Here is a 24,840-nt window from a genome sequence, read left to right on the forward strand (position 1 = left end):
GTTTGCGGGCAGCACAGGCTCACAGCCACATGGCCACCGTGGAGGAGCAGCAGCGGGTCCAGCGGCACTCATTGCCCCGAGTGTGAGCACATCCCGCACTAACCTGTGAGGAGGGGGCAGGACCATGTGCTGTGGACATAAAGTCTAGGCATCTCCAGCCCCTGTCTCCACTGCTGCGCACACATGCGACTACACACGTTACTGATGAGAGAGGGTGCCGGGCCGGGGTGCAACCGCCGTGCGGCGCCCCCTCCTCAGCAAGCCCCCCTGGGGAGTGCCATCCTGGCCAATGCATAGATACGCCCCTGCTGGGATGTCACTAGTGATCTGGCTAAATTCTCATGACTGTTTATTCAGATTAAAGTGACTAAAATTTCAAATTTCATTTCTCTATCGTCCTAGTGGATGCTGGGGTTCCTGAAAGGACCATGGGGAATAGCGGCTCCGCAGGAGACAGGGCACAAAAAGTAAAGCTTTAGGATCAGGTGGTGTGCACTGGCTCCTCCCCCTATGACCCTCCTCCAAGCCTCAGTTAGATTTTTGTACCCGGCCGAGAAGGGTGCAATCTAGGTGGCTCTCCTGAGCTGCTTAGAATAAAAGTTTAGTTAGGTTTTTTTATGTTCAGTGAGTCCTGCTGGCAACAGGCTCACTGCATCGTGGGACTAAGGGGAGAAGAAACGGACTCACCTGAGTGCAGAGTGGATCGGGTTTCTTAGGCTACTGGACACTAGCTCCAGAGGGACGATCACAGGTTCAGCCTGGATGGGTCACCGGAGCCGCGCCGCCGTCCCCCTTACAGAGCCAGAAGAGACGAAGAGGTCCGGTGAAATCGGCGGCAGAAGACATCCTGTCTTCAGACTAAGGTAGCGCACAGCACCGCAGCTGTGCGCCATTGCTCTCAGCACACTTCACACTCCGGTCACTGAGGGTGCAGGGCGCTGGGGGGGGAGCGCCCTGAGACGCAATATAACGGAATACCTTAGGTGGCAAAACAGAATACATCACATATAGCTCCTGGGCTATATGGATGTATTTTAATCCCCTGCCATTTTACACAGAAAAGCGGGAGATAAGGACGTCGTGAAGGGGCGGAGCCTATCTCCTCAGCACACAAGCGCCAATTTCCCTCACAGCTCCGCTGGAAGGACGGCTCCCTGACTCTCCCCTGCAGTCCTGCTTCAGAATCAGGGTAAAAAAGAGAAGGGGGGGCATTTTTGGCAGCAAATAACGATAATAACAGCAGCTATAAGGGAATAACACTTATATAAGGTTATCCCTGTATATATATATATATATATATATAGCGCTGGGTGTGTGCTGGCAGACTCTCCCTCTGTCTCTCCAAAGGGCTAAGTGGGGTCCTGTCCTCTATCAGAGCATTCCCGGTGTGTGTGCTGTGTGTCGGTACGCGTGTGTCGACATGTATGAGGAGGAAAATTATGTGGAGGCGGAGCAGTTGCCTGTGTTGGTGATGTCACCCCCTAGGGAGTCGACACCTGACTGGATGATTGTATTTAAACAATTAAGTGATAATGTCAGCAATTTGCAGAAAACTGTTGACGACATGAGACAGCCGGCAAATCAATTAGTGCCTGTCCAGGCGTCTCAGACACCGTCAGGGGCGCTAAAACGCCCGTTACCTCAGTGGGTCGACACAGACCCTGACACAGATACTGAGTCTAGTGTCGACGGTGACGAGACAAACGTAATGTCCAGTAGGGCCACACGTTACATGATCACGGCAATGAAAGAGGCATTGAACCTTTCTGACACTACAAGTACCACAAAGAAGGGTATTATGTGGGGAGAGAAAAAACTACCAATATTTTTTCCTGAGTCAGAGGAAATAAATGAGGTGTGTGAAAAAGCGTGGGTTTCCCCCGATAAAAAACAGCTAATTTCTAAAAAATTATTAGCATTATATCCTTTCCCGCCAGAGGTTAGGGCGCGTTGGGAAACACCCCCTAGGGTAGATAAGGCGCTCACACGTTTATCAAAACAAGTAGCGTTACCGTCTCCTGATACGGCTACCCTCAAAGAACCAGCTGATAGAAGGCTGGAAAATATCCTAAAAAGTATATACACACATACTGGTGTTATACTGCGACCAGCAATCGCCTCAGCCTGGATGTGCAGTGCTGGAGTCGCATGGTCGGATTCCCTGACCGAGAATATTGATACCCTGGATAGGGACAATATTTTGTTAACTATAGAACATTTAAAGGATGCACTACTATATATGCGTGATGCACAGAGGGATATTTGCATCCTGGCATCAAGAATAAGTGCTATGTCCATCTCTGCCAGAAGAGCGTTATGGACGCGACAGTGGTCAGGGGATGCGGATTCCAAACGGCACATGGAAGTATTGCCGTATAAAGGGGAGGAGTTATTTGGGGCTGGTCTATCGGACCTGGTGGCCACGGCAACGGCTGGAAAATCCACCTTTTTACCCCAGGTCACTCCACATCAGCAGAAAAAGACACCGTCTTTTCAAACTCAGTCCTTTCGTTCCCATAAGTACAAGCGAGCAAAAGGCCACTCTTTTCTGCCCCGGGGCAGAGGAAGAGGAAAAAGACTGCACCATGCAGCCGCTTCACAGGAGCAGAAGCCCTCCCCTGCTTCTGCCAAGTCTTCAGCATGACGCTGGGGCTTTACAAGCAGACTCAGATATGGTGGGGGCCCGTCTCAAGAATTTCAACGCGCAGTGGGCTCACTCGCAAGTGGATCCCTGGATTCTACAGGTAGTATCGCAGGGGTACAAACTGGAATTCGAGGCGTTTCCCCCTCGTCGTTTCCTGAAGTCTGCTTTACCAAAGTCTCCCTCCGACAGGGAGGCAGTTTTGGCAGCCATTCACAAGCTGTATTCCCAGCAGGTGATAATCAAGGTACCCCTCCTGCAACAAGGAAAGGGGTATTATTCCACGCTGTTTGTGGTACCGAAGCCGGACGGCTCGGTGAGACCAATTTTAAATCTGAAATCCTTGAACACTTACATAAAAAGGTTCAAATTCAAGATGGAGTCACTCAGAGCAGTGATAGCAAACCTGGAAGAAGGGGACTATATGGTGTCTCTGGACATCAAGGATGCTTATCTCCACGTCCCGATATACCCTTCTCACCAAGGGTACCTCAGGTTTGTAGTACAAAACTGTCATTATCAGTTTCAGACGCTGCCGTTTGGATTGTCCACGGCACCTCGGGTCTTTACCAAGGTAATGGCCGAAATGATGATTCTTCTAAGAAGAAAAGACATTTTAATTATCCCTTACTTGGACGATCTCCTGATAAGGGCAAGATCCAGGGAACAGTTAGAAGTCGGAGTAGCACTATCTCAGGTAGTGTTACGTCAGCACGGGTGGATTCTAAATATTCCAAAATCGCAGCTGATTCCAACGACACGTCTACTGTTCCTAGGAATGATTCTGGACACAGTCCAGAAGAAGGTGTTTCTCCCGGAGGAGAAGGCCAGGGAGTTATCCGAGCTAGTCAGGAACCTCCTAAAACCAGGACAGGTCTCAGTGCATCCGTGCACGAGGGTCCTGGGGAAAATGGTGGCTTCTTACGAAGCGATTCCATTCGGAAGATTCCATGCAAGAACATTTCAGTGGGATCTACTGGACAAATGGTCCGGATCGCATCTGCAGATGCATCAGCGGATAACCCTGTCGCCAAGGACAAGGGTGTCTCTCCTGTGGTGGCTGCAGAGTGCTCATCTACTAGAGGGCCGCAGATTTGGCATTCAGGATTGGATCCTGGTAACCACGGATGCCAGCCTGAGAGGCTGGGGAGCAGTCACACAGGGAAGGAATTTCCAGGGCCTGTGGTCAAGCCTGGAAACGTCTCTTCATATAAACATTCTGGAACTAAGGGCCATTTACAATGCCCTAAGTCAAGCAAAACCTCTGCTTCAGGGTCAGGCGGTGTTGATCCAATCGGACAACATCACGTCAGTCGCCCACGTAAACAGACAGGGCGGCACGAGAAGCAGGAGGGCAATGGCAGAAGCTGCAAGGATTCTTCGCTGGGCGGAAAATCATGTGATAGCACTGTCAGCAGTATTCATTCCGGGAGTGGACAACTGGGAAGCAGACTTCCTCAGCAGACACGACCTTCACCCGGGAGAGTGGGGACTTCACCCAGAAGTCTTCCACCTGATTGTAAACCGTTGGGAAAAACCAAAGGTGGACATGATGGCGTCCCGCCTCAACAAAAAACTGGACAGATATTGCGCCAGGTCAAGGGACCCTCAGGCAATAGCAGTGGACGCTCTGGTAACGCCGTGGGTGTACCAGTCAGTGTATGTGTTCCCTCCTCTGCCTCTCATACCAAAAGTACTGAGAATCATAAGAAGGAGAGGAGTAAGAACTATACTCGTGGTTCCGGATTGGCCAAGACGGACTTGGTACCCAGAACTTCAAGAGATGCTCACGGACGAACCGTGGCCTCTACCTCTAAGAAAGGACCTGCTACTGCAGGAGCCTTGTCTGTTCCAAGACTTACCGCGGCTGCGTTTGACGGCATGGCGGTTGAACGCCGGATCCTGAGGGAAAAAGGCATTCCAGAAGAAGTCATCCCTACTCTGGTCAAAGCCAGGAAGGACGTAACCGCAAAACATTATCACCGCATTTGGCGTAAATATGTTGCGTGGTGTGAGGCCAAGAAGGCCCCTACAGAGGAATTTCAACTGGGTCGTTTCCTTCATTTCCTGCAAACAGGACTGTCTATGGGCCTAAAATTAGGGTCCATTAAGGTTCAAATTTCGGCCCTGTCGATTTTCTTCCAGAAAGAACTGGCTTCAGTACCTGAAGTTCAGACATTTGTAAAACGGGTCCTGCACATACAGCCTCCTTTTGTGCCTCCAGTGGCACCTTGGGATCTCAATGTGGTGTTGAGTTTTCTAAAGTCACATTGGTTTGAACCACTTTCCACTGTGGACTTAAAATATCTCACATGGAAGGTGTCGATGCTGTTAGCCTTGGCTTCAGCCAGGCGTGTGTCAGAATTGGCGGCTTTATCATATAAAAGCCCTTACTTAATTTTTCATTCTGACAGGGCGGAATTGAGGACTCGTCCTCAATTTCTACCTAAGGTGGTTTCTGCATTTCACATGAACCAACCTATTGTGGTACCTGCGGCTACCAGGGACTTAGAGGACTCTAAGTTGCTTGACGTTGTCAGGGCCTTGAAAATATGTTTCCAGGACGGCTGGAGTCAGAAAATCTGACTCTCTGTTTATCCTGTATGCACCCAACAAGCTGGGTGCTCCTGCTTCTAAGCAGACGATTGCTCGTTGGATTTGTAGTACAATTCAGCTTGCACATTCTGTGGCAGGATTGCCACAGCCAAAATCAGTAAAAGCCCATTCCACAAGGAAAGTGGGCTCATCTTGGGCGGCTGCCCGAGGGGTCTCGGCTTTACAACTTTGCCGAGCAGCTACTTGGTCAGGGGCAAACACGTTTGCTAAATTCTACAAATTTGATACCCTGGCTGAGGAGGACCTGGAGTTCTCTCATTCGGTGCTGCAGAGTCATCCGCACTCTCCCGCCCGTTTGGGAGCTTTGGTATAATCCCCATGGTCCTTTCAGGAACCCCAGCATCCACTAGGACGATAGAGAAAATAAGAATTTACTTACCGATAATTCTATTTCTCGGAGTCCGTAGTGGATGCTGGGCGCCCATCCCAAGTGCGGATTATCTGCAATACTTGTACATAGTTACAAAAATCGGGTTATTATTGTTGTGAGCCATCTTTTCAGAGGCTCCGCTGTTATCATACTGTTAACTGGGTTCAGATCACAGGTTGTACGGTGTGATTGGTGTGGCTGGTATGAGTCTTACCCGGGATTCAAAATCCTTCCTTATTGTGTACGCTCGTCCGGGCACAGTATCCTAACTGAGGCTTGGAGGAGGGTCATAGGGGGAGGAGCCAGTGCACACCACCTGATCCTAAAGCTTTACTTTTTGTGCCCTGTCTCCTGCGGAGCCGCTATTCCCCATGGTCCTTTCAGGAACCCCAGCATCCACTACGGACTCCGAGAAATAGAATTATCGGTAAGTAAATTCTTATTTTTTAATAGGATTGAAAGGCTTTACTGGTAGGAGGAGCAGGTGAACAGCTTCTTTAGTCTTAAGGGGTCCAAACCTTGAGGAGTAGAATTATAGATGACCAAGCTTGTGTCTAGACATGCCACGTAACTGTACTATATATCCATTTAGAGCATCAGAGGTCCTATACCATATCCGAAATCAGATCTCTCAGCTAAAGTCCCTTTTAGAACATTTACTCACTTATTTTGAGGAGAGGTTATGCCAGGTAAGAACAGGAGACTGCAAGAAAGTATATGAAGCAGGTAGATGGCTTTGGGCACTGGCCCAAAGAATTGCGTAACGATGCAGTGATTACCTAACACACAATAGGATGTAGGACTGTTACGGACCGCTGCTCACAGACTGAGATTTACAGGGATTATATGTTTATGAATATACAGGCTGCTAACTCAGACTTCCTTTTCCCTCCTTATATAGCAGTTGGTCATCTACAGTCCCATTGGGTGTTGTGATGCGGAGTGCAGGGTATACAATTTGTAATGGGACTTTGGTGGAGAGGAAGCCTGCTGTACATAGGAAATAAAGTCCAAGATGATTGTGTGTCAGATATCGTCCTTGCTCCTAAAACAGATGTTCAGATCTTTGAAGGAATGTAATATGGTTTTGTTTCTAGAAATCAACTCGTACATTTTTAGGTTTAACGAAAATGTTTTTTGTTTTTTTTGTACCACTAATAACACTGCTGTCTTTTTGTTATAGGATTTGTAATTCCCAGCCATGTAACGGAAGAAATGCTTTGGGAGTGCAAACAGCTGGGGGCACATTCCCCGGCCACGCTACTCACTACTCTTATGTTTTTTAACACAAAGTAAGTAGTAGTAATAAAGGAATTTACGACCCGCATTATGAAATGCAGTCATTTTGGCATCTCACACTGGACTGCATCACATCTTGGCTGACTGCCATTATTATATCACTCAGAAAGTAGGGTAATGTGCTGTACACAGGGAGGAATTTTTTTTAACATATGATAACTTGTAGGGAGCAACTTCTACATTTTGAATAATGAAAATATAGCTATTTCTGTTCCCCCCTCCTGAACAACAGATTAAGAAAAGTTTGGGAAATGGCCACATTTTACAGGTCTGAAGTGATCCTTCAGCTGAAAGATAGAGCACCCACAAATTATCCCCTGGACTAATGGCTCAGCAGGTTGCCTTGCTTTAATAGCCAAATTCAGATCATCTGTACAATGACTTTCCAGAGGCTTTGTAAGTCTCTGTAATGGATATTAGACCTATTTGTAAAAACTCCTGACCATTCCTTTAGAACAATTAATTACATAGAAAAATAGAATTTGCCGACCGATAAGAACAACGTGGTCCATCTGGTTGCCCTAATTATTTATTTATTATTTATTACCAGTTATTTCTCTGACGTCCTAGTGGATGCTGGGGACTCCGTAAGGACCATGGGGAATAGCGGCTCCGCAGGAGACTGGGCACAAATAGAAAGCTTTAGGACTACCTGGTGTGCACTGGCTCCTCCCCCTATGACCCTCCTCCAAGCCTCAGTTAGATTTTTGTGCCCGGCCGAGCTGGGTGCAATCTAGGGGGCTCTCCTGAGCTTCTTAGAAGAAAGTTAGTTTTAGGTTTTTTATTTTCAGTGAGACCTGCTGGCAACAGGCTCACTGCATCGAGGGACTAAGGGGAGAAGAAGCGAACCTGCCTGCTTGCAGCCAGCTTGGGCTTCTTAGGCTACTGGACACCATTAGCTCCAGAGGGATCGAACACAGGCCCAGCCTCGGAGTCCGGTCCCAGAGCCGCGCCGCCGGCCCCCTTACAGAGCCAGAAGCAAGAAGAGGTCCGGAAAATCGGCGGCAGAAGACATCAGTCTTCATCAAGGTAGCGCACAGCACTGCAGCTGTGCGCCATTGCTCCTCATGCACACCTCACACTGCGGTCACTGATGGGTGCAGGGCGCTGGGGGGGGGGGCGCCCTGAGCAGCAATATTAACACCTTGGCTGGCAAAAATACATCACATATAACCCCCAGGGCTATATGGATGTACATTAACCCCTGCCAGATTTTCCAAAAAAGCGGGAGAAAAGTCCGCCGAAAAGGGGGCGGAGCTATCTCCCTCAGCACACTGGCGCCATTTTCCCTCACAGCTCCGCTGGAAGGACGTCTCCCTGTCTCTCCCCTGCAGTCCTGCACTACAGAAAAGGGTAAAAAAGAGAGGGGAGGCACTATTTAGGCGCAGTATTAAATATAACAGCAGCTATAGGGGAATACACTCTATATAGTGATATCCCTGTGTTTATATAGCGCTCTGGTGTGTTATATAGTGATATCCCTGTGTTTATATAGCGCTCTGGTGTGTGCTGGCATACTCTCCCTCTGTCTCCCCAAAGGGCTAAGTGGGGTCCTGTCCTCTTTCAGAGCATTCCCGGTGTGTGTGCTGTGTGTCGGTACGGCTGTGTCGACATGTATGAAGAGGAAAATGATGTGGAGGTGGAGCAATTGCCTGTAGTGGAGATGTCACCCCCTAGGGAGTCGACACCTGAGTGGATGGGCTTATGGAAGGAATTACGTGAAAGTGTCAACTCTTTACATAAGAAGTTTGATGACATGGGACAGCCGGCTTCTCAGCTTGTGCCTGTCCAGGCGTCTCAAAGGCCATCAGGGGCTCTAAAACGCCCACTACCTCAGATGGCAGATACAGACGTCGACACGGATACTGACTCCAGTGTCGACGACGAGGAGACAAATGTAACTTCCAGTAGGGCCACACGTTACATGATTGAGGCAATGAAAAATGTTTTACACATTTCTGATAATACCACAGGTACCACTAAAAAGGGTATTATGTTTGGTGAGAAAAAACTACCTGTAGTTTTTCCTGCATCTGAGGAATTAAATGAAGTGTGTGATGAAGCGTGGATTTCTCCCGATAAAAAACTGATAATTCCTAAGAGGTTATTGGCAGTGTACCCTTTCCCGCCAGAGGATAGGGCACGTTGGGAAACACCCCCTAAGGTGGATAAAGCGCTCACACGCTTGTCCAAACAGGTGGCACTTCCGTCTCCGGATACGGCCGCCCTTAAGGAACCTGCTGACAGAAAGCAGGAGACTATACTAAAGTGTATATACACACACACTGGTGTTATACTGCGACCAGCGATCGCCTCAGCCTGGATGTGCAGTGCTGGGGTGGCTTGGTCAGACTCCCTGACAGAAAATATTGATACCCTGGATAGGGACAGTATATTACTGACTGTAGAGCATTTAAAAGATGCATTTTTATACATGCGTGATGCACAGAGGGATATTTGCCGACTGGCATCAAGAGTAAGTGCTATGTCCATTTCCGCCAGGTACGGTGGGGGCCCGTCTCAAGAATTTCAGCGCACAGTGGGCTCGCTCACAAGTAGATCCCTGGATCCTTCAGGTAGTATCTCAGGGGTACAAATTGGAATTCGAGACATCTGCCCCTCGCCGTTTCCTAAAGTCTGCCTTACCGACGACTCCCTCCGACAGGGAGGCGGTATTAGAAGCTATTCACAAGCTGTATTCCCAGCAGGTGATAACCAAGGTACCCCTCCTGCAACAAGGAAAGGGGTATTATTCCACAATGTTTGTGATACCGAAGCCGGACGGTTCGGTGAGACCCATTTTAAATCTGAAGTCATTGAACACTTACATAAAGAAGTTCAAATTCAAGATGGAGTCACTGAGAGCGGTTATCTCGAGCCTGGAGGAAGGGGATTATATGGTGTCACTGGACATCAAGGATGCTTACCTGCATGTCCCAATTTACCCTTCTCACCAAGGGTACCTCAGGTTTGTGGTACAGAACTGCCACTATCAGTTCCAAACGCTGCCGTTTGGATTGTCCACGGCACCGCGGGTCTTTACCAAGGTAATGGCCGAAATGATGATACTCCTTCGAAGGAAGGGAGTTTTAATTATCCCGTACTTGGACGATCTCCTGATAAGGGCGAGATCCAGGGAACAGTTGGTAGTCGGGGTAGCACTATCTCAAGAAGTGTTACGACAGCACGGTTGGATTCTCAATATTCCAAAATCGCAGCTGATCCCGACGACACGTCTTCTGTTCCTAGGGATGATTCTGGACACAGTCCAGAAAAAGGTATTTCTCCCGGAGGAGAAAGCCAGGGAGTTATCCGATCTAGTCAGAAACCTCCTAAAACCAGGTCAAGTATCGGTGCTTCAATGCACAAGGGTCCTGGGAAAAATGGTGGCTTCTTACGAAGCAATTCCATTCGGCAGATTCCACGCAAGAACTTTCCAGTGGGACCTGCTGGACAAATGGTCCGGATCGCATCTTCAGATGCATCAGCGGATAACCCTGTCACCAAGGACAAGGGTCTCTCTCCTGTGGTGGTTGCAGAGTGCTCATCTTTTAGAGGGCCGCAGATTCGGCATTCAGGACTGGGTCCTGGTGACCACGGATGCCAGCCTTCGAGGCTGGGGAGCAGTCACACAGGGAAGAAATTTCCAGGGATTGTGGTCAAACCTGGAGACCTCACTTCACATAAATATCCTGGAGCTAAGGGCCATTTACAATGCCCTAAGCCAAGCGAGACCTCTGCTTCAGGACCAGCCGGTGTTGATCCAGTCGGACAACATCACGGCGGTCGCCCACGTAAACAGACAGGGCGGCACAAGAAGCAGGAGGGCGATGGCAGAAGCTGCAAGGATTCTCAGAGGGGCGGAAAATCATGTGATAGCACTGTCAGCAGTGTTTATTCCGGGAGTGGACAACTGGGAAGCAGACTTCCTCAGCAGACACGACCTCCACCCGGGAGAGTGGGGACTTCACCCGGAAGTCTTCCACATGATTGTAAGCCATTGGGAAAAACCGAAGGTGGACATGATGGCGTCCCGCCTCAACAAAAAACTAAAAAGTTATTGCGCCAGGTCAAGGGACCCTCAGGCGATAGCTGTGGACGCTCTGGTAACGCCGTGGGTGTACCAGTCGGTTTATGTGTTCCCTCCTCTGCCTCTCATACCCAAGGTACTGAGAATTATAAGACGGAGAGAAGTAAGAACTATACTCGTGGCTCCGGATTGGCCAAGAAGGACTTGGTACCCGGAACTTCAAGAGATGCTCACAGAGGACCCGTGGCCTCTACCTCTAAGAAGGGACCTGCTCCAGCAGGGACCCTGTCTGTTCCAAGACTTACCGCGGCTGCATTTGACGGCATGGCGGTTGAACGCCGGATCCTGAAGGAAAAAGGCATTCCAGAGGAAGTCATCCCTACTTTGATAAAAGCCAGAAAGGATGTAACCGCAAAGCATTATCACCGCATTTGGCGAAAATATGTTGCGTGGTGCGAGGCCAGGAAAGCCCCAACGGAGGAATTTCAACTGGGTCGATTCCTGCATTTCCTGCAAACAGGAGTGTCCATGGGCCTCAAATTAGGATCCATTAAGGTTCAGATTTCGGCCCTGTCGATTTTCTTCCAGAAAGAACTGGCTTCAGTTCCTGAAGTTCAGACGTTTGTCAAGGGAGTGCTGCATATGCAGCCTCCTTTTGTGCCTCCAGTGGCACCTTGGGATCTCAATGTAGTTTTGGGGTTCCTAAAATCACATTGGTTTGAACCACTTAAATCTGTGGATTTAAAATATCTCACGTGGAAAGTGGTCATGCTGTTGGCCCTGGCTTCGGCCAGGCGCGTGTCGGAATTGGCGGCTTTATCCTGTAAAAGCCCTTATCTGATTTTCCATTCGGACAGGGCGGAATTGAGAACTCGTCCTCATTTTCTCCCTAAGGTGGTTTCAGCGTTTCACCTGAACCAGCCTATTGTGGTGCCTGCGGCTACTAGGGACTTGGAGGACTCCAAGTTGCTGGACGTTGTCAGGGCCCTGAAAATATATGTTTCCAGGACGGCTGGAGTCAGAAAATCTGACTCGCTGTTTATCCTGTGCGCACCCAACAAGCTGGGTGCCCCTGCTTCTAAGCAGACTATTGCTCGCTGGATTTGTAGTACAATTCAGCTTGCGCATTCTGTGGCAGGCCTGCCACAGCCAAAATCTGTAAAAGCCCACTCCACAAGGAAGGTGGGCTCATCTTGGGCGGCTGCCCGAGGGGTCTCGGCTTTACAACTTTGCCGAGCGGCTACTTGGTCAGGGTCAAATACCTTTGTAAAATTTTACAAATTTGACACTCTGGCTGAGGAGGACCTTGAGTTTTCTCATTCGGTGCTGCAGAGTCATCCGCACTCTCCCGCCCGTTTGGGAGCTTTGGTATAATCCCCATGGTCCTTACGGAGTCCCCAGCATCCACTAGGACGTCAAAAAATAAGAATTTACTTACCGATAATTCTATTTCTTGTAGTCCGTAGTGGATGCTGGGCGCCCATCCCAAGTGCGGATTGTCTGCAATACTTGTACATAGTTATTGTTAACTAGTCGGGTTCTTGTTGTGAGCCATCTATTCAGAGGCTCCTCTGTTATCATACTGTTAACTGGGTTTCATATCACAAGTTGTACGATGTGATTGGTGTGGCTGGTATGAGTCTTACCCGGGATTCAAAATCCTTCCTTATTGTGTCAGCTCTTCCGGGCACAGTATCCTAACTGAGGCTTGGAGGAGGGTCATAGGGGGAGGAGCCAGTGCACACCAGGTAGTCCTAAAGCTTTCTATTTGTGCCCAGTCTCCTGCGGAGCCGCTATTCCCCATGGTCCTTACGGAGTCCCCAGCATCCACTACGGACTACGAGAAATAGAATTATCGGTAAGTAAATTCTTATTTTATATAGCGCACACATATTCCGCAGCGCTTTACAGAGAATATTTGGCCATTCACATCACTCCCTGCCCCAATGGAGCTTACAATCTATATTACCTACCACACGTACACACACACACATTCAACACTAAGGTTAATTTGTAGGATGCCAATTAACCTACCAGTATATTTTTGGATTGTGGGAGGAAACCGGAGTACCCGGAGGAAACCCACGCAAGTACGGGGAGAATATACAAACTCCACACAGTTGGAGCCATGGTGGGAATCGAACCCATGACCTCAGTGCTGTGAGGCAGTAATGCTAACCATTATTATTATCCTTTATTTCTATGGCGCCGCAAGGGTTTCCACAGCGCCCAATTACAGAGTACATAAACAAATAATCAAACAGGAAAACAGCAACTTACAGTTGATGACAGTATAGGACAAGTACAGGGTAAATAAAATAAGATTTTACTTACCGATAAATCTATTTCTCATAGTCCGTAGTGGATGCTGGGGACTCCGTCAGGACCATGGGGAATAGCGGCTCCGCAGGAGACAGGGCACAAAAGCAAGCTTTTAGGATCACATGGTGTGTACTGGCTCCTCCCCCTATGACCCTCCTCCAAGCCTCAGTTAGGTACTGTGCCCGGACGAGCGTACACAATAAGGAAGGATCTTGAATCCCGGGTAAGACTCATACCAGCCACACCAATCACACCGTACAACTTGTGATTTGAACCCAGTTAACAGTATGATAACAATGAAGTAGCCTCTAAAAAAGATGGCTCACAACAATAATAACCCGATTTTTTTTGTAACAATAACTATGTACAAGTAATGCAGACAATCCGCACTTGGGATGGGCGCCCAGCATCCACTACGGACTATGAGAAATAGATTTATCGGTAAGTAAAATCTTATTTTCTCTAACGTCCTAGTGGATGCTGGGGACTCCGTCAGGACCATGGGGATTATACCAAAGCTCCCAAACGGGCGGGAGAGTGCGGATGACTCTGCAGCACCGAATGAGAGAACTCCAGGTCCTCCTCAGCCAGGGTATCAAATTTGTAGAATTTAGCAAACGTGTTTGCCCCTGACCAAGTAGCTGCTCGGCAAAGTTGTAAAGCCGAGACCCCTCGGGCAGCCGCCCAAGATGAGCCCACCTTCCTTGTGGAATGGGCATTTACATATTTTGGCTGTGGCAGGCCTGCCACAGAATGTGCAAGCTGAATTGTACTACAAATCCAACGAGCAATAGTCTGCTTAGAAGCAGGAGCACCCAGCTTTTTGGGTGCCTACAATATAAACAGCAAGTCAGACTTTCTGACTCCAGCCGTCCTGGAATTATATATATATATATATTTTCAGGGCCCTGACAACGTCTAGCAACTTGGAGTCCTCCAAGTCCCTAGTAGCCGCAGGCACCACAATAGGTTGTTTCAGGTGAAACGCTGACACCACCTTAGGAAGAAACTGGGGACGAGTCCGCAGTTCTGCCCTGTCCGAATGGAAAATCAAATATGGGCTTTTGTAAGACAAAGCCGCCAATTTTGACAATCGCCTGGCCGAGGCCAGGGCCAACAGCATGGTCACTTTCCATGTGAGATATTTCAAATCCACAGATTTGAGTGGTTCAAACCAATATGATTTGAGGAATCCCAACACTACGTTGAGATCCCACGGTGCCACTGGAGGCACACAAGGGCTGTATATGCAATACTCCCTTGACAAACGTCTGGACTTCAGGAACTGAAGCCAATTCTTTTTTGGAAGAAAATCTATAGGGCCGAAACTTGAACCTTAATGGACCCCAATTTGAGGCTCATAGACACTCCTGTTTGCAGGAAGTGCAGAAATCGACCTAGTTGAAATTTTTTCGTGGGGCCTTCCTGGCCTCACCCACGCAACATATTTTTACCACATGTGGTGATAACGTTGTGCGGTCACCTCCTTCCTGGCTTTGACCAGGGTAGGTATGACCTCTTCCGGAATGCCTTTTCCCTTAGGATCCGGCGTTCAAACCGCCATGCCGTCAAACGCAGTCGCGGTAAGTCTTGGAACAGACAAGGTCCCTGCTGGAGCAGGTCCTTTCTTAAAGGCCGATGCCACGGTTCCTCTTGGAACAGACATGGTACTTGCTGAAAGCAAATCCCTTCTTAGCTCCCGAGGCCATTAGTCCTCTGTGAGCATCTCTTGAAGTTCCGGTTACCAAGTCCCTCTTGGCCAATCCGGAGCCACGAGTATAGTTCTTACTCCTCAATACCTTGGTTATGAGAAGCAGAGGAGGGAACACATACACCGACTGTTACACCCACGGTGTTACCAGGACGTCCACAGCTATCGCCTGAAGGTCTCGTGACCTGGCGCAATACCTGTCCCATTTTTTGTTCGGGCGGGACGCCATCATGTCCACCTTTGGTCTTTCCCAACGGTTCCCAATCATGCGGAAAACTTCCCGATGAAGTTCCCACTCTCCCGGGTGGAGGTCGTGCCTGCTGAGGAAGTCTGCTTCCCATTCGTCCACTCCCGGAATGAACACTGCTGACAGTGCTATCACATGATTTTCCGCCTAGCGAAAAATCCTTGCAGTTTTGCCACTGCCCTCCTGCTTCTTGTGCCGCCCTTTCTGTTTACGTGGGCGACTGCCGTGATGTTATCCCACTGGATCAATACCGGCTGACCTTGAAGCAGAGGTCTTGCTAAGCTTAGAGCCTTATAAATTTGCTCTTAGCTCCAGTATATTTATGTGGAGAGAATTCTCCAGACTTGATCACACTCCTTGTGTGACTGCTCCCCAGCCTCTCAGGCTGGCCTCCGTGGTCACGAGCATCCAATCCTGAATGCCGAATCTGCGGCCCTCTAGAAGATGAGCACTCTGTAATCACCACAGGAGAGACACCCTTGTCCTTGGATATAGGGTTATCCGCTGATGCATCTGAAGATGCGATCCGGACCATTTGTCCAGCAGATCCCACTGAAGAGTTCTTGCGTGAAATCTGCCGAATGGAAGCGCTTCGTAATAAGCCACCATTTTTTACCAGGACTCTTGTGCAATGATGCACTGACACTTTTCCTGGTTTTAGGAGGATCCCGATTAGCTCGGATAACTCCCTGGCTTTCTCCTCTGGGAGAAACACCTTTTCCTGGACTGTGTCCAAAATCATCCCTAGGACCAGCAGACGTGTCGTCGGAACAACTGGGGTTTTGGAATATTTAGAATCCACCCGTGCTGTCGTAGAACTACTTGAGATAGTGCTACTCCGACCTCCAACTGTTCTCTGGACCTTGTTCTTATCAGGAGGTCGTCCATTTTCTTTGAAGACGAATCCTCCTTTCGGTCATTACCTTGGTAAGGACCCCGGGGTGCCTTGGACAATCCAACGGCATCGTCTTGAAACTGATAGTGACAGTTCTGTACCACGAACTTGAGGTACCCTTGGTGAGAAAAGGCAAATTTTGGGACATGGAGGTAAGCATCCCTGATGTCCCGGGACACCATATAGTCCCCTTGTTCTTTGCTATCACTGCTCTGAGTGACTCTATCTGGATTTGAACCCTTGTAAGTGTTCAAATTTTTCAGATTTAGAATAGGTCTCACCTAGCCTTCAGTACCACCATATAGTGTGGAGTAATACCCCTTTCCTTGTTGTCGGAGGGGTAATTTTATTATCACCTGCTGGGAATACAGCTTGTGAATTGTTTTCAATACTGCCTCCCTGTCGGAGGGAGACATTGGTACAGCAGACTACAGGAACCTGCGAGGGGGGAAACCTCTCGACATTCCAATCTGTACCCCTTGGATACTACTTGTAGGATCCAGGGGTCCTGTACGGTCCCAGTGTCATGCTGAGAACTTGGTAGAAGCGGTGGAGGGCTTCTGTTCCTGGGAATGGGCTGCCTGCTGCAGTCTTCTTCCCTTTCCTCTATCCCTGGGCAGATATGACTCTTATAGGGACGAAAGGACTGAGGCTGAAAAGACGGTGTCTTTTTCTGCAGAGATGTGACTTAGGGTAAAAAACGGTGGATTTTCCAGCAGTTGCCCTGGCCACCAGGTCCCATGGACCGACCCCAAATAACTCCTCCCCTTTATACGGCAATACATCTTTGTGCCGTTTGGAATCTGCATCACCTGACCACTGTCGTGTCCATAAACATCTTCTTGCAGATATGGACATCGCATTTACTCTTGATGCCAGAGTGCAAATATCCCTCTGCGCATCTCGCATATATAGAAATGCATCCTTTAAATGCTCTATAGTCAATAAAATACTGTCCCTTTCTAAACAGCTCTTTAGGAGAGCCACCTAGATTGCACCCTCTCGGACGGGCACAAAAACCTAACTGAGGCTTGGAGGAGGGTCATAGGGGGAGGAGCCAGTACACACCATGTGATCCTAAAAGCTTGCTTTTGTGCCCTGTCTCCTGCGGAGCCGCTATTCCCCATGGTCCTGACGGAGTCCCCAGCATCCACTAGGACGTTAGAGAAACATAGTTACATCAGCAGATGACACTGGAATAAGTATCAGGTGGCAGAAGACTGCTGGATTTGGTGCAGTTGAAGATTATTAAAGTAAGAAAGGATAAGCACATGAGGGAAGAGGGCCCTGCTCGTGAGAGCTTACATTCTAAAGGGGAGGGGTAGACAGACAGTGGTGACACAGATGGGGTACATAGAGAGCGTACAACAGAGGGTTAGGATGAGATTTGGCTGGGTTTGGTGAAGAAGTGGGTCTTGAGAGCCCGTTTGCAGTTTTGTAGAGAGGGGGAGAGGTAGGGAATTCCAGAGAAGTGGTGCAGCACGTGAAAAATCTTGGAGGTAGGAGGAAGTAATCCGTAGGCAGGAGAGTCGTCGTGCATTAGCAGAGCGAAGAGGACGGGTGGGAGTGTAAAGAGAGATACGGTCAGAGATGTAGATGGGAGAGGAGTGGGTGAGGGCTTTGTAAGCGAGTGTGAGAAGCTTGAAATGGATTCTGAAAGGGAAGGGGAGCCAGTGAAGGTCTAGTGAGAGAGGAGAGGTGGACGTAGTGCGTTTGGTGAGGAAGATGAGCCGGGCAGCAGCATTGAGGATAGATTGGAGTGGAGAGAGGTATTTGTCAGGCATGCTAGTCAGGAGGAGATTACAGTAGTCCAGTCTGGAGATAACCAGTGAGTGGATAAGAGTCTTAATAGCATCCTGGGCCAGAAAGGGTCTGATCCTGGAAATATTTTTTAGATGAAAATGGCAGGTTTGTGAGAGGTGCTGAATGTGTGGTTTGAAGGAGAGGGAGGCGTCAAGGATTACTCCAAGACAGCGCACTTGGGGGCTAGAGGAGATAGTAGTGCCATCAATAGATAATGAGATTGTAGGAGGTGAGGTTATGCGGGAGGGAGGGAAGATGATCAGCTTGGTCTTAGACATGTTAAGTTTGAGAAAGCGCTGGGACATCCAGGGAGAGGTAGCAGAGAGACAGTTGGAGATGCGAGTGAGGAGAGCAGGGGAGAGGTCTGGAGAGGAAAGATAGATTTGGGTGTCATCAGCATAGAGATGATATTGGAAACCAAAAGAACTAATGAGCTTACCTAGTGAGGACGTATAGAGAGAGAAGAGGACCAAGGACAGAACCTTGGGGTACCCCTACAGTTAGTGGAAGTGAGGGGGAGGTGGAGTCATGAGAGGAGACAGAGAAAGAACGGTCAGAAAGGTAGGAGGACAGCAAAGAGAGGGCAGTGTCACGCAGACCAATGGAGTGAAGAATTTGCAGTATCAGGATGGTCCACAGTGTCAAAAGCAGCAGAGAGATCAAGTAGAATTATTATAGAGTAGTGTCCCTTAGATTTAGCAGCATGGAGGTCATTGCATACTTTTGTAAGGGCAGTTTCAGTGGAGTGGAGAGGACGGAAGCCAGACTGGAATGGGTCAAGCAGTGAGTGTGAGGAAAGAAAGGAAGTAAGGCGGTTGTAGACAATACGCTGAAGGAGTTTGGAGGCAAAAGGGAGGAGAGAGATGGGTCGGTAGTTGGAGAGAGTGTTTGGATCAAGGGTAGCTTTTTTAAGAATAGGAGAGATGAGTGCATGCTTGAAGACAGAAGGGACAGTGCCTGATGAGAGGGATAGATTGAGAAGGTGGGAAAAATAGGAACAAGCAGAAGGAGAGAGGTAGCGGAGGAGGCAGGAGGGGATAGGGTCAAGTGGGGAGGTGGTGAGGGGACAGGAACGAATGAGGGCCATGACTTCCTCTCCAGATGCATGGGAGAAAGATGTCAGAGTAGGTGCAAGGGATGTGGAGGGTTGGTAAGGGATGGGAGAAAGCTGGTTACTGATGGGCTGGTGTGATGTGATGTCCTGACGTATGGAGTCAATTTTGGATGTGAAGTAAGTGGCAAAGTCAAGAGCAGAGAGTGAGGGAAGGGAGACGAGGTGGGCAGAGGAGTGAGTTGAGAGTGGCAAAGAGGCGCCGGGGGTTGGAAGACTGGGAGGAGATGAGGTTCTTGAAGTATGACTATTTAGCAAGAGAAAGGGCAGTACTGAAGGATGAGAGCATAAGTTTGAAATGGAGGAAGTCTGCCTTAGAGCGTGATTTCCTCCAGTGTGGCTCAGCAGTACGTGAGCATTTTTGCTGATATCTGGTGCATTTTGTGTGCCAGGGTTGAGGTGTTAATTTGCGAGGGTGAATAGTGGTTGGTGGAGCAACAGAGTCAAGAGCAGAAGTAAGGGATGCATTGTATATGGAAGTGGCTTGTTCAGGGTATGAGAGAGAGAGAGCGAATAGGAGAGAGAAGTGAGTCAAACAGGGAGGAAAGGAATGTGGTGTCAATAGCTTCAATGTTACGCTTAGTGATGGTAGCCTTAGGAGGTAGAGATGGGGAAGTCGAGAGAGATAGGTTAAAGAAGAGCAGGTGGTGGTCAGAGAGGGGAAATGGGGAGTTGGAAAAATCATAAATATCACAGCGGTGAGTGAAGACCAGATCCAGTGAGCTCCCATTAGCATGGGAGGGTGAGGATGTCCACTGGGAGAGACCAAGTGAAGAGGTGAGGTTAAGGAGTTTAGAGGCAGGGGATTGTGTGGGGATGTCAATAGGGATGTTGAAATCGCCTAGGATAATGGAGGGAATGTCAGAAGAGAGGAAGTGAGGAAGCCAGGAAGCAAAGTTGTCGATGAATTTGGAAGCAGTGCCAGGGGGGGCGGTAAATGACAGCTACTCTAAGATGGACTGGTTGGAAGAGGCGTATGGCATGGACCTCAAATGTAGAGAATGTAAGGGATGGTTCTGGTGGTATGAGTTGGTAGGAGTTACTAGAAGGTAAAAGGACCCCAACACCACCCCCATGTTGACCCCCAGGACGGGGTGTGTGTGTGAATGTGAGGCCCCCAGCAGAGAGAGCAGCAGGAGAAGTAGTGTCAGAGGGCGTAATCCAAGTTTCAGTAATGGCTAGTAGGTGCAGGGAGTTGGAAATGAAAAGGTCATGAGTGGGGATGAGTTTGTGGGAGAGATGTGAATGAGATTATCAGGGTTGCTGTAGCGATGAGGTGAGATTAACTTTGAGGGCAGGGATGATGAGAGAGTAGTGATGGTATGGGTGCCTGAGCTAGGAGGGGAAACTACAGGAGGTGGGCAGGGAGGGAGGTCAGTGTGATGTGGATGGGGGTGTGGGGAGGTGACAGGGAAGGGGGAGAGGGAGCAGGGCTGAGTTGTGTGGTAGCAGGACCATGGGGCAGAGGTAAATGAAAGTGGGGTAACAGGAAAGGAGGGGGTGGTGAGACAGAGGAGGAGGTGTAGGAGACTAGGGTGGAAGGATAAAGATACATTGGGGCAGATGTATTAACCTGGAGAAGGCATAAGGAAGTGATAAACCAGTGATATGTGCAAGGTGATAAAGGCATCAGCCAATCAGATCCTAACTGTTAATTTACATATTGGAGCTGATTGGCTGGTGCCTTTATCACCTTGCACATATCACTGGTTTATCACTTCCTTATGCCTTCTCCACGTTAATACATCTGCCCCACTATTAGGTAGACACTGAGTGATGTGGGGAGTATAAGAAAGCCTTGACATAGTGTTAAGTAGGTAAATAGGTTGAGGGAAAGTGGAAGTAGGAGAGGAGACTGTAAGGGAATCAGAGCAGAAGAATTGCAGAAATGCAGGTGAGAGAAGCAGTGTAGGCTCAATGGGTGTAGATTTAGTATGAAATGAGTCAAAAGCGTAGCTAAAGTGGGTGCAGAAATGTATTTGGGCTGTAAGAACTGAAAGGATTGTGAGAGGGTTAAGAAGCAATGGTAATTGTTAGATTTTTTAAGTGTTTGTAGATGAGAAGATGAACACTCAATTGTCCCAAAGAAGATCTTTGTGTTCCTGATTATGGATGGAAACTTGATCTTACATATGTTCTTTTCTGCAAATGGGTTGCATAGTGTTCGCAGAGTGAAAGTTGGAGGGTGATAAATTTGCATATACAGTTGGTATTGATAAGTAGTTCATCTGTTGTTGTTTGAGGGTTTCTTTCAGTTTTTCGTCCACTTTAAATCCAGGCTAAGTCCAGGCTTTGATATTAAAATTATATATCTACTCCCTTCGAGTCCTACACCCTGGATCAATTAGCCAGGCTTAATCAGCCTGCTAAACTCTAATATGAACTAACATTAACATGTATAAGGTATAGGTTCACTGATTAAAACCCCACCCATTGCCCAACACTCACTGGTGGGCAATAAAGCTAAAACAAACCAATAATGATATGGGAGGAGGACATCCCAAATTCCCCAAATATCTAACAATTAAACAGCCTAAATTCTGCATAAAACAATAACTCCAGATTACCTAGGCAAAACAGACACTGCAGGCTATAGTATCCTATTTCACTGTGCAGCTGCTGAGAGTTGTAGTAATTGTTTTGAATACCTGTAGGTGAGAGACCATTACACCATCTGTGCTTCCCCTTATCTTATCTTGTAGTCAGTATGACCAATACAAGCTTTATAAATTACTATGGAATGTGTGTAATTGTGGAAAATGTCAGCTTGCGCTGAATGCCTTGCGTTCAGGCAGATCTGCTCTCTTCCTCTCCGTCATAGGTACCACTAGACCAATGGGGAATTCTTGCACTAGATTTCGGCATTCCTAGTTTGTCAGCTTTTAGTTTACAAAATATATGTAATTACTGTTCTTAGTAATGCAAATATGGTTTCCTATTGATTCAAAACCTTTTTCTGTTTGCATCGTTATCAGATATTGATATGGAAACACCATAAGTTTTACCTGGCTTTTTTAGCCCTCACCTACATTCTCTCAGTGGGAAAAACAAGATTGTATGCTGCTTGTTGTGTAACGGTGCATACACACTAGACGTCGTGCTCTGAGCGATGTTGTGTAGTGTTTCCCCTTTGCGGGCCGGGCGGACAGCAGCAGTGCATACACTCTGAACGATATGACGACCATATCGCTCAGTGACGTCACGCCGCGGCCGGGCCGTGCAGACAGCTCTTGGATGACAGTCCAGATTGATCATGCATGCACAGCCGGCAGCGAGGGTCGTTAACGACCCGCGGGGCTGCGCATCGGCCGTTGTCACCAGCATACACACTTGTCGTGAAAGTGAATGACGTCGCTCAAGCAGGGTGAAAATGAGCGACACCGTTCATTTTATCGGTAAGTGTGTATGAACCTTTACTGCAGTCTTTTTCAACCAGTGTGCCATGGCACACTAGTGTGCCACGAGCAGTTGCAAGGTGTGCCGCGAAGCCAGAGCAGCTTCCTGCACCTTCAGAGTGAACTATTGGCCCAGGCACTTCTTAGAGGATTAGTCGTGCTGATATCATAGGTCACGGCCGCCAAGTCTCACCACCCAGCCAGCCCACCCGCCTGCATACACATCTTCCAGTTCCTGCCTGCATACATTGCTTTCCTTGCCCACCCACATCCACACCTGCCCGACTGCCCACTGCTCAGTATTCGCAGCACTCCACTATGAACAACCCCCACCACTGAGGGACAGGAAGGACAGCTGACTGGTAGAGGCTAATATTTGTTATTTTATATCTCCTGTGGGGAACAATAGGATTTATGGGGGGAACAATGTGAATAATTCATGTGGGGAGCAATAGGATTTATGTGGGGATAAATGTGGTTGATTTATGTGTGAGCAACATGATTTATGTGGGGAGCAATGCGATTGTTTTTTCTGTGTAGGCCAATGTATGTGTGGATTTTTTTTACTGTGAGGGCCAATGTGTGTTTTTTGTTTTTTTTTTCCTATGGGGAACGGATGGTGTGCCTTGGCAATTTTGAAATATTGTTCGGTGTGCCACGAGTAAAATAGGTTGAAAATCATTGCTTTACTGCATTGTTGATCTCTGGTTCTAGAACACTTAAAGCCAATTAAACCTAAACTTGGCCGACCTTCCACTCTTCTGCCCATGTCATGTTTACTTTATTTCTCCAATGAGCAGGCATGCCTTCCCTTTTTTATTTTTATCTTTTAAAAAAATGTTTTTCCCGTCCAGGTATTTTTTGTTGAAGACCGTTGACCAGCACATGAGATTGGCTTTCTCCAAGGTTCTGAGACAAACTAAAAAGAATCCTTCCAACCCAAAGGATAAGAGCACGAGCATCCGCTACCTGAAGGCGCATGGAATCCACCAGACCGGGCAGCAGAAAGGTAATCTCTTCTGAGCCAGGTCCTAGTTACCGTCCTGCTCCTTTACCACCTGCTTACTCTCTCTCCCCCCTCCCTCTGACCCTGCAGGTTTCCCAGTCACAGACGACATGTACGCAGAGCAGACGGAGAATCCGGAAAATCCACTGCGATGCCCCATTAAACTTTATGATTTCTACCTCTTCAAATGGTATGGAAAACATTGTCTGGTTCTTTACTGTTACTTACAAAATCAGAGTTTGCTCGTAGAGCACTCTAATTAGGCTAAAGTAAACATTTCTCATAATTAAGAATTGTTTATTAGACTTGCATGAAGCACAGGCAGTTCTGTTTGCAGTATATAGTGCAGGGGTTCCTAACCACTGTCCTCAAGGCACGCTTACAGTCCAGGTTTTAAGGATAGCCATACTGTAGCACAGATGACTTAATACTTCAATTATTTAGATTTAACAATCTGTGCTGGAGCACGGATATCAGTAAAACCTGGTCTGGCAGTGTGCCTTGTGGGCCGAGGCTTCTGGCAGTGTGCCTTGTGGGCCGAGGCTTCTGGCAGTGTGCCTTGTGGGCCGAGGCTTCTGGCAGTGTGCCTTGTGGGCCGAGGCTTCTGGCAGTGTCTCGGATTTGTTATACCCTAATTCAGTGGTTCCCAAACTGTGCCGTGGCTCCCTGGGGTGCCTCAGGACACTTGCAGGGGTGCCTTGGATTGGTGATCCAGGACCAATTTAAATTATTTATGATCAATATAATAGGCAAAACCAGCACTGGTGGCTGCTAATCATAAAATATGTGGACAAACTGAATCAATTCCTGTCCCTCACCACACAACTGACCCTAAGTATGACATATAAACACAATTTACTTTATTTAATATTTATTCTAAATCTCTCAATAAAAAACTTTTGGCCTAGGGGTGCCATGAAAAAAATCCTGATACTCTAGGGCGCCGTGAATCAAAAAAGTTTGGCAACCACTGCCCTAATTACATGCACAGAATACGTTTCCACTAGCTATATTCTACAGAATATTTTTTGTAATGGTTTGTTGCAAATATGTGATTGCAACATGCATTGCAGATTTACTCTTCCTACTGAACGATCATTTGTGATAATTAATATAAGTTGTTTTTGGGTGGGGGATGTTTTAGTATTTGCCCTAATTATACACAGTTTTTGGGTGTGGTGGTTTTTTTTTCCTTCAAATCACATCCTTCTAAAAAAACAAAACAAACAAAAATGCATTTAATACTTTCTTTGTTTTTTGCTCACTGCCACCAACCTCCCCTACTGTCATCTAAGCTGCTCTGGTTGTAGGTCTGTCCCACCCGCTCCGCCAGAAGCTTCAGCGTGTCTTACAGTGCTAGCACTTTTCTAATGAGCCATGACTATCGGTGTAAG

The 24,840-nt window shown here is 48.0% G+C and overlaps 1 protein-coding gene across 4 annotated transcripts in view; it reads left to right on the top strand.

The window, feature by feature from the left end:
- QRICH1 (glutamine rich 1) overlaps window positions 1–24,840 on the top strand; it is a 121,792-nt gene that overhangs the window by 61,178 nt on the left and 35,774 nt on the right. For all 4 annotated transcript variants that reach the window (XM_063941121.1, XM_063941123.1, XM_063941122.1 and 1 more), the window contains 3 exons: window positions 6,811–6,919; window positions 23,295–23,449; window positions 23,537–23,636. In XM_063941121.1, coding sequence (XP_063797191.1) covers window positions 6,811–6,919; window positions 23,295–23,449; window positions 23,537–23,636 — 364 coding nt within the window. The remainder of the gene's footprint in view (window positions 1–6,810; window positions 6,920–23,294; window positions 23,450–23,536; window positions 23,637–24,840) is intronic.

This window comes from Pseudophryne corroboree, chromosome 9 (assembly GCF_028390025.1).
Source record: "Pseudophryne corroboree isolate aPseCor3 chromosome 9, aPseCor3.hap2, whole genome shotgun sequence".
In the NCBI taxonomy this organism is placed as follows: Eukaryota; Metazoa; Chordata; class Amphibia; order Anura; family Myobatrachidae; genus Pseudophryne; species Pseudophryne corroboree.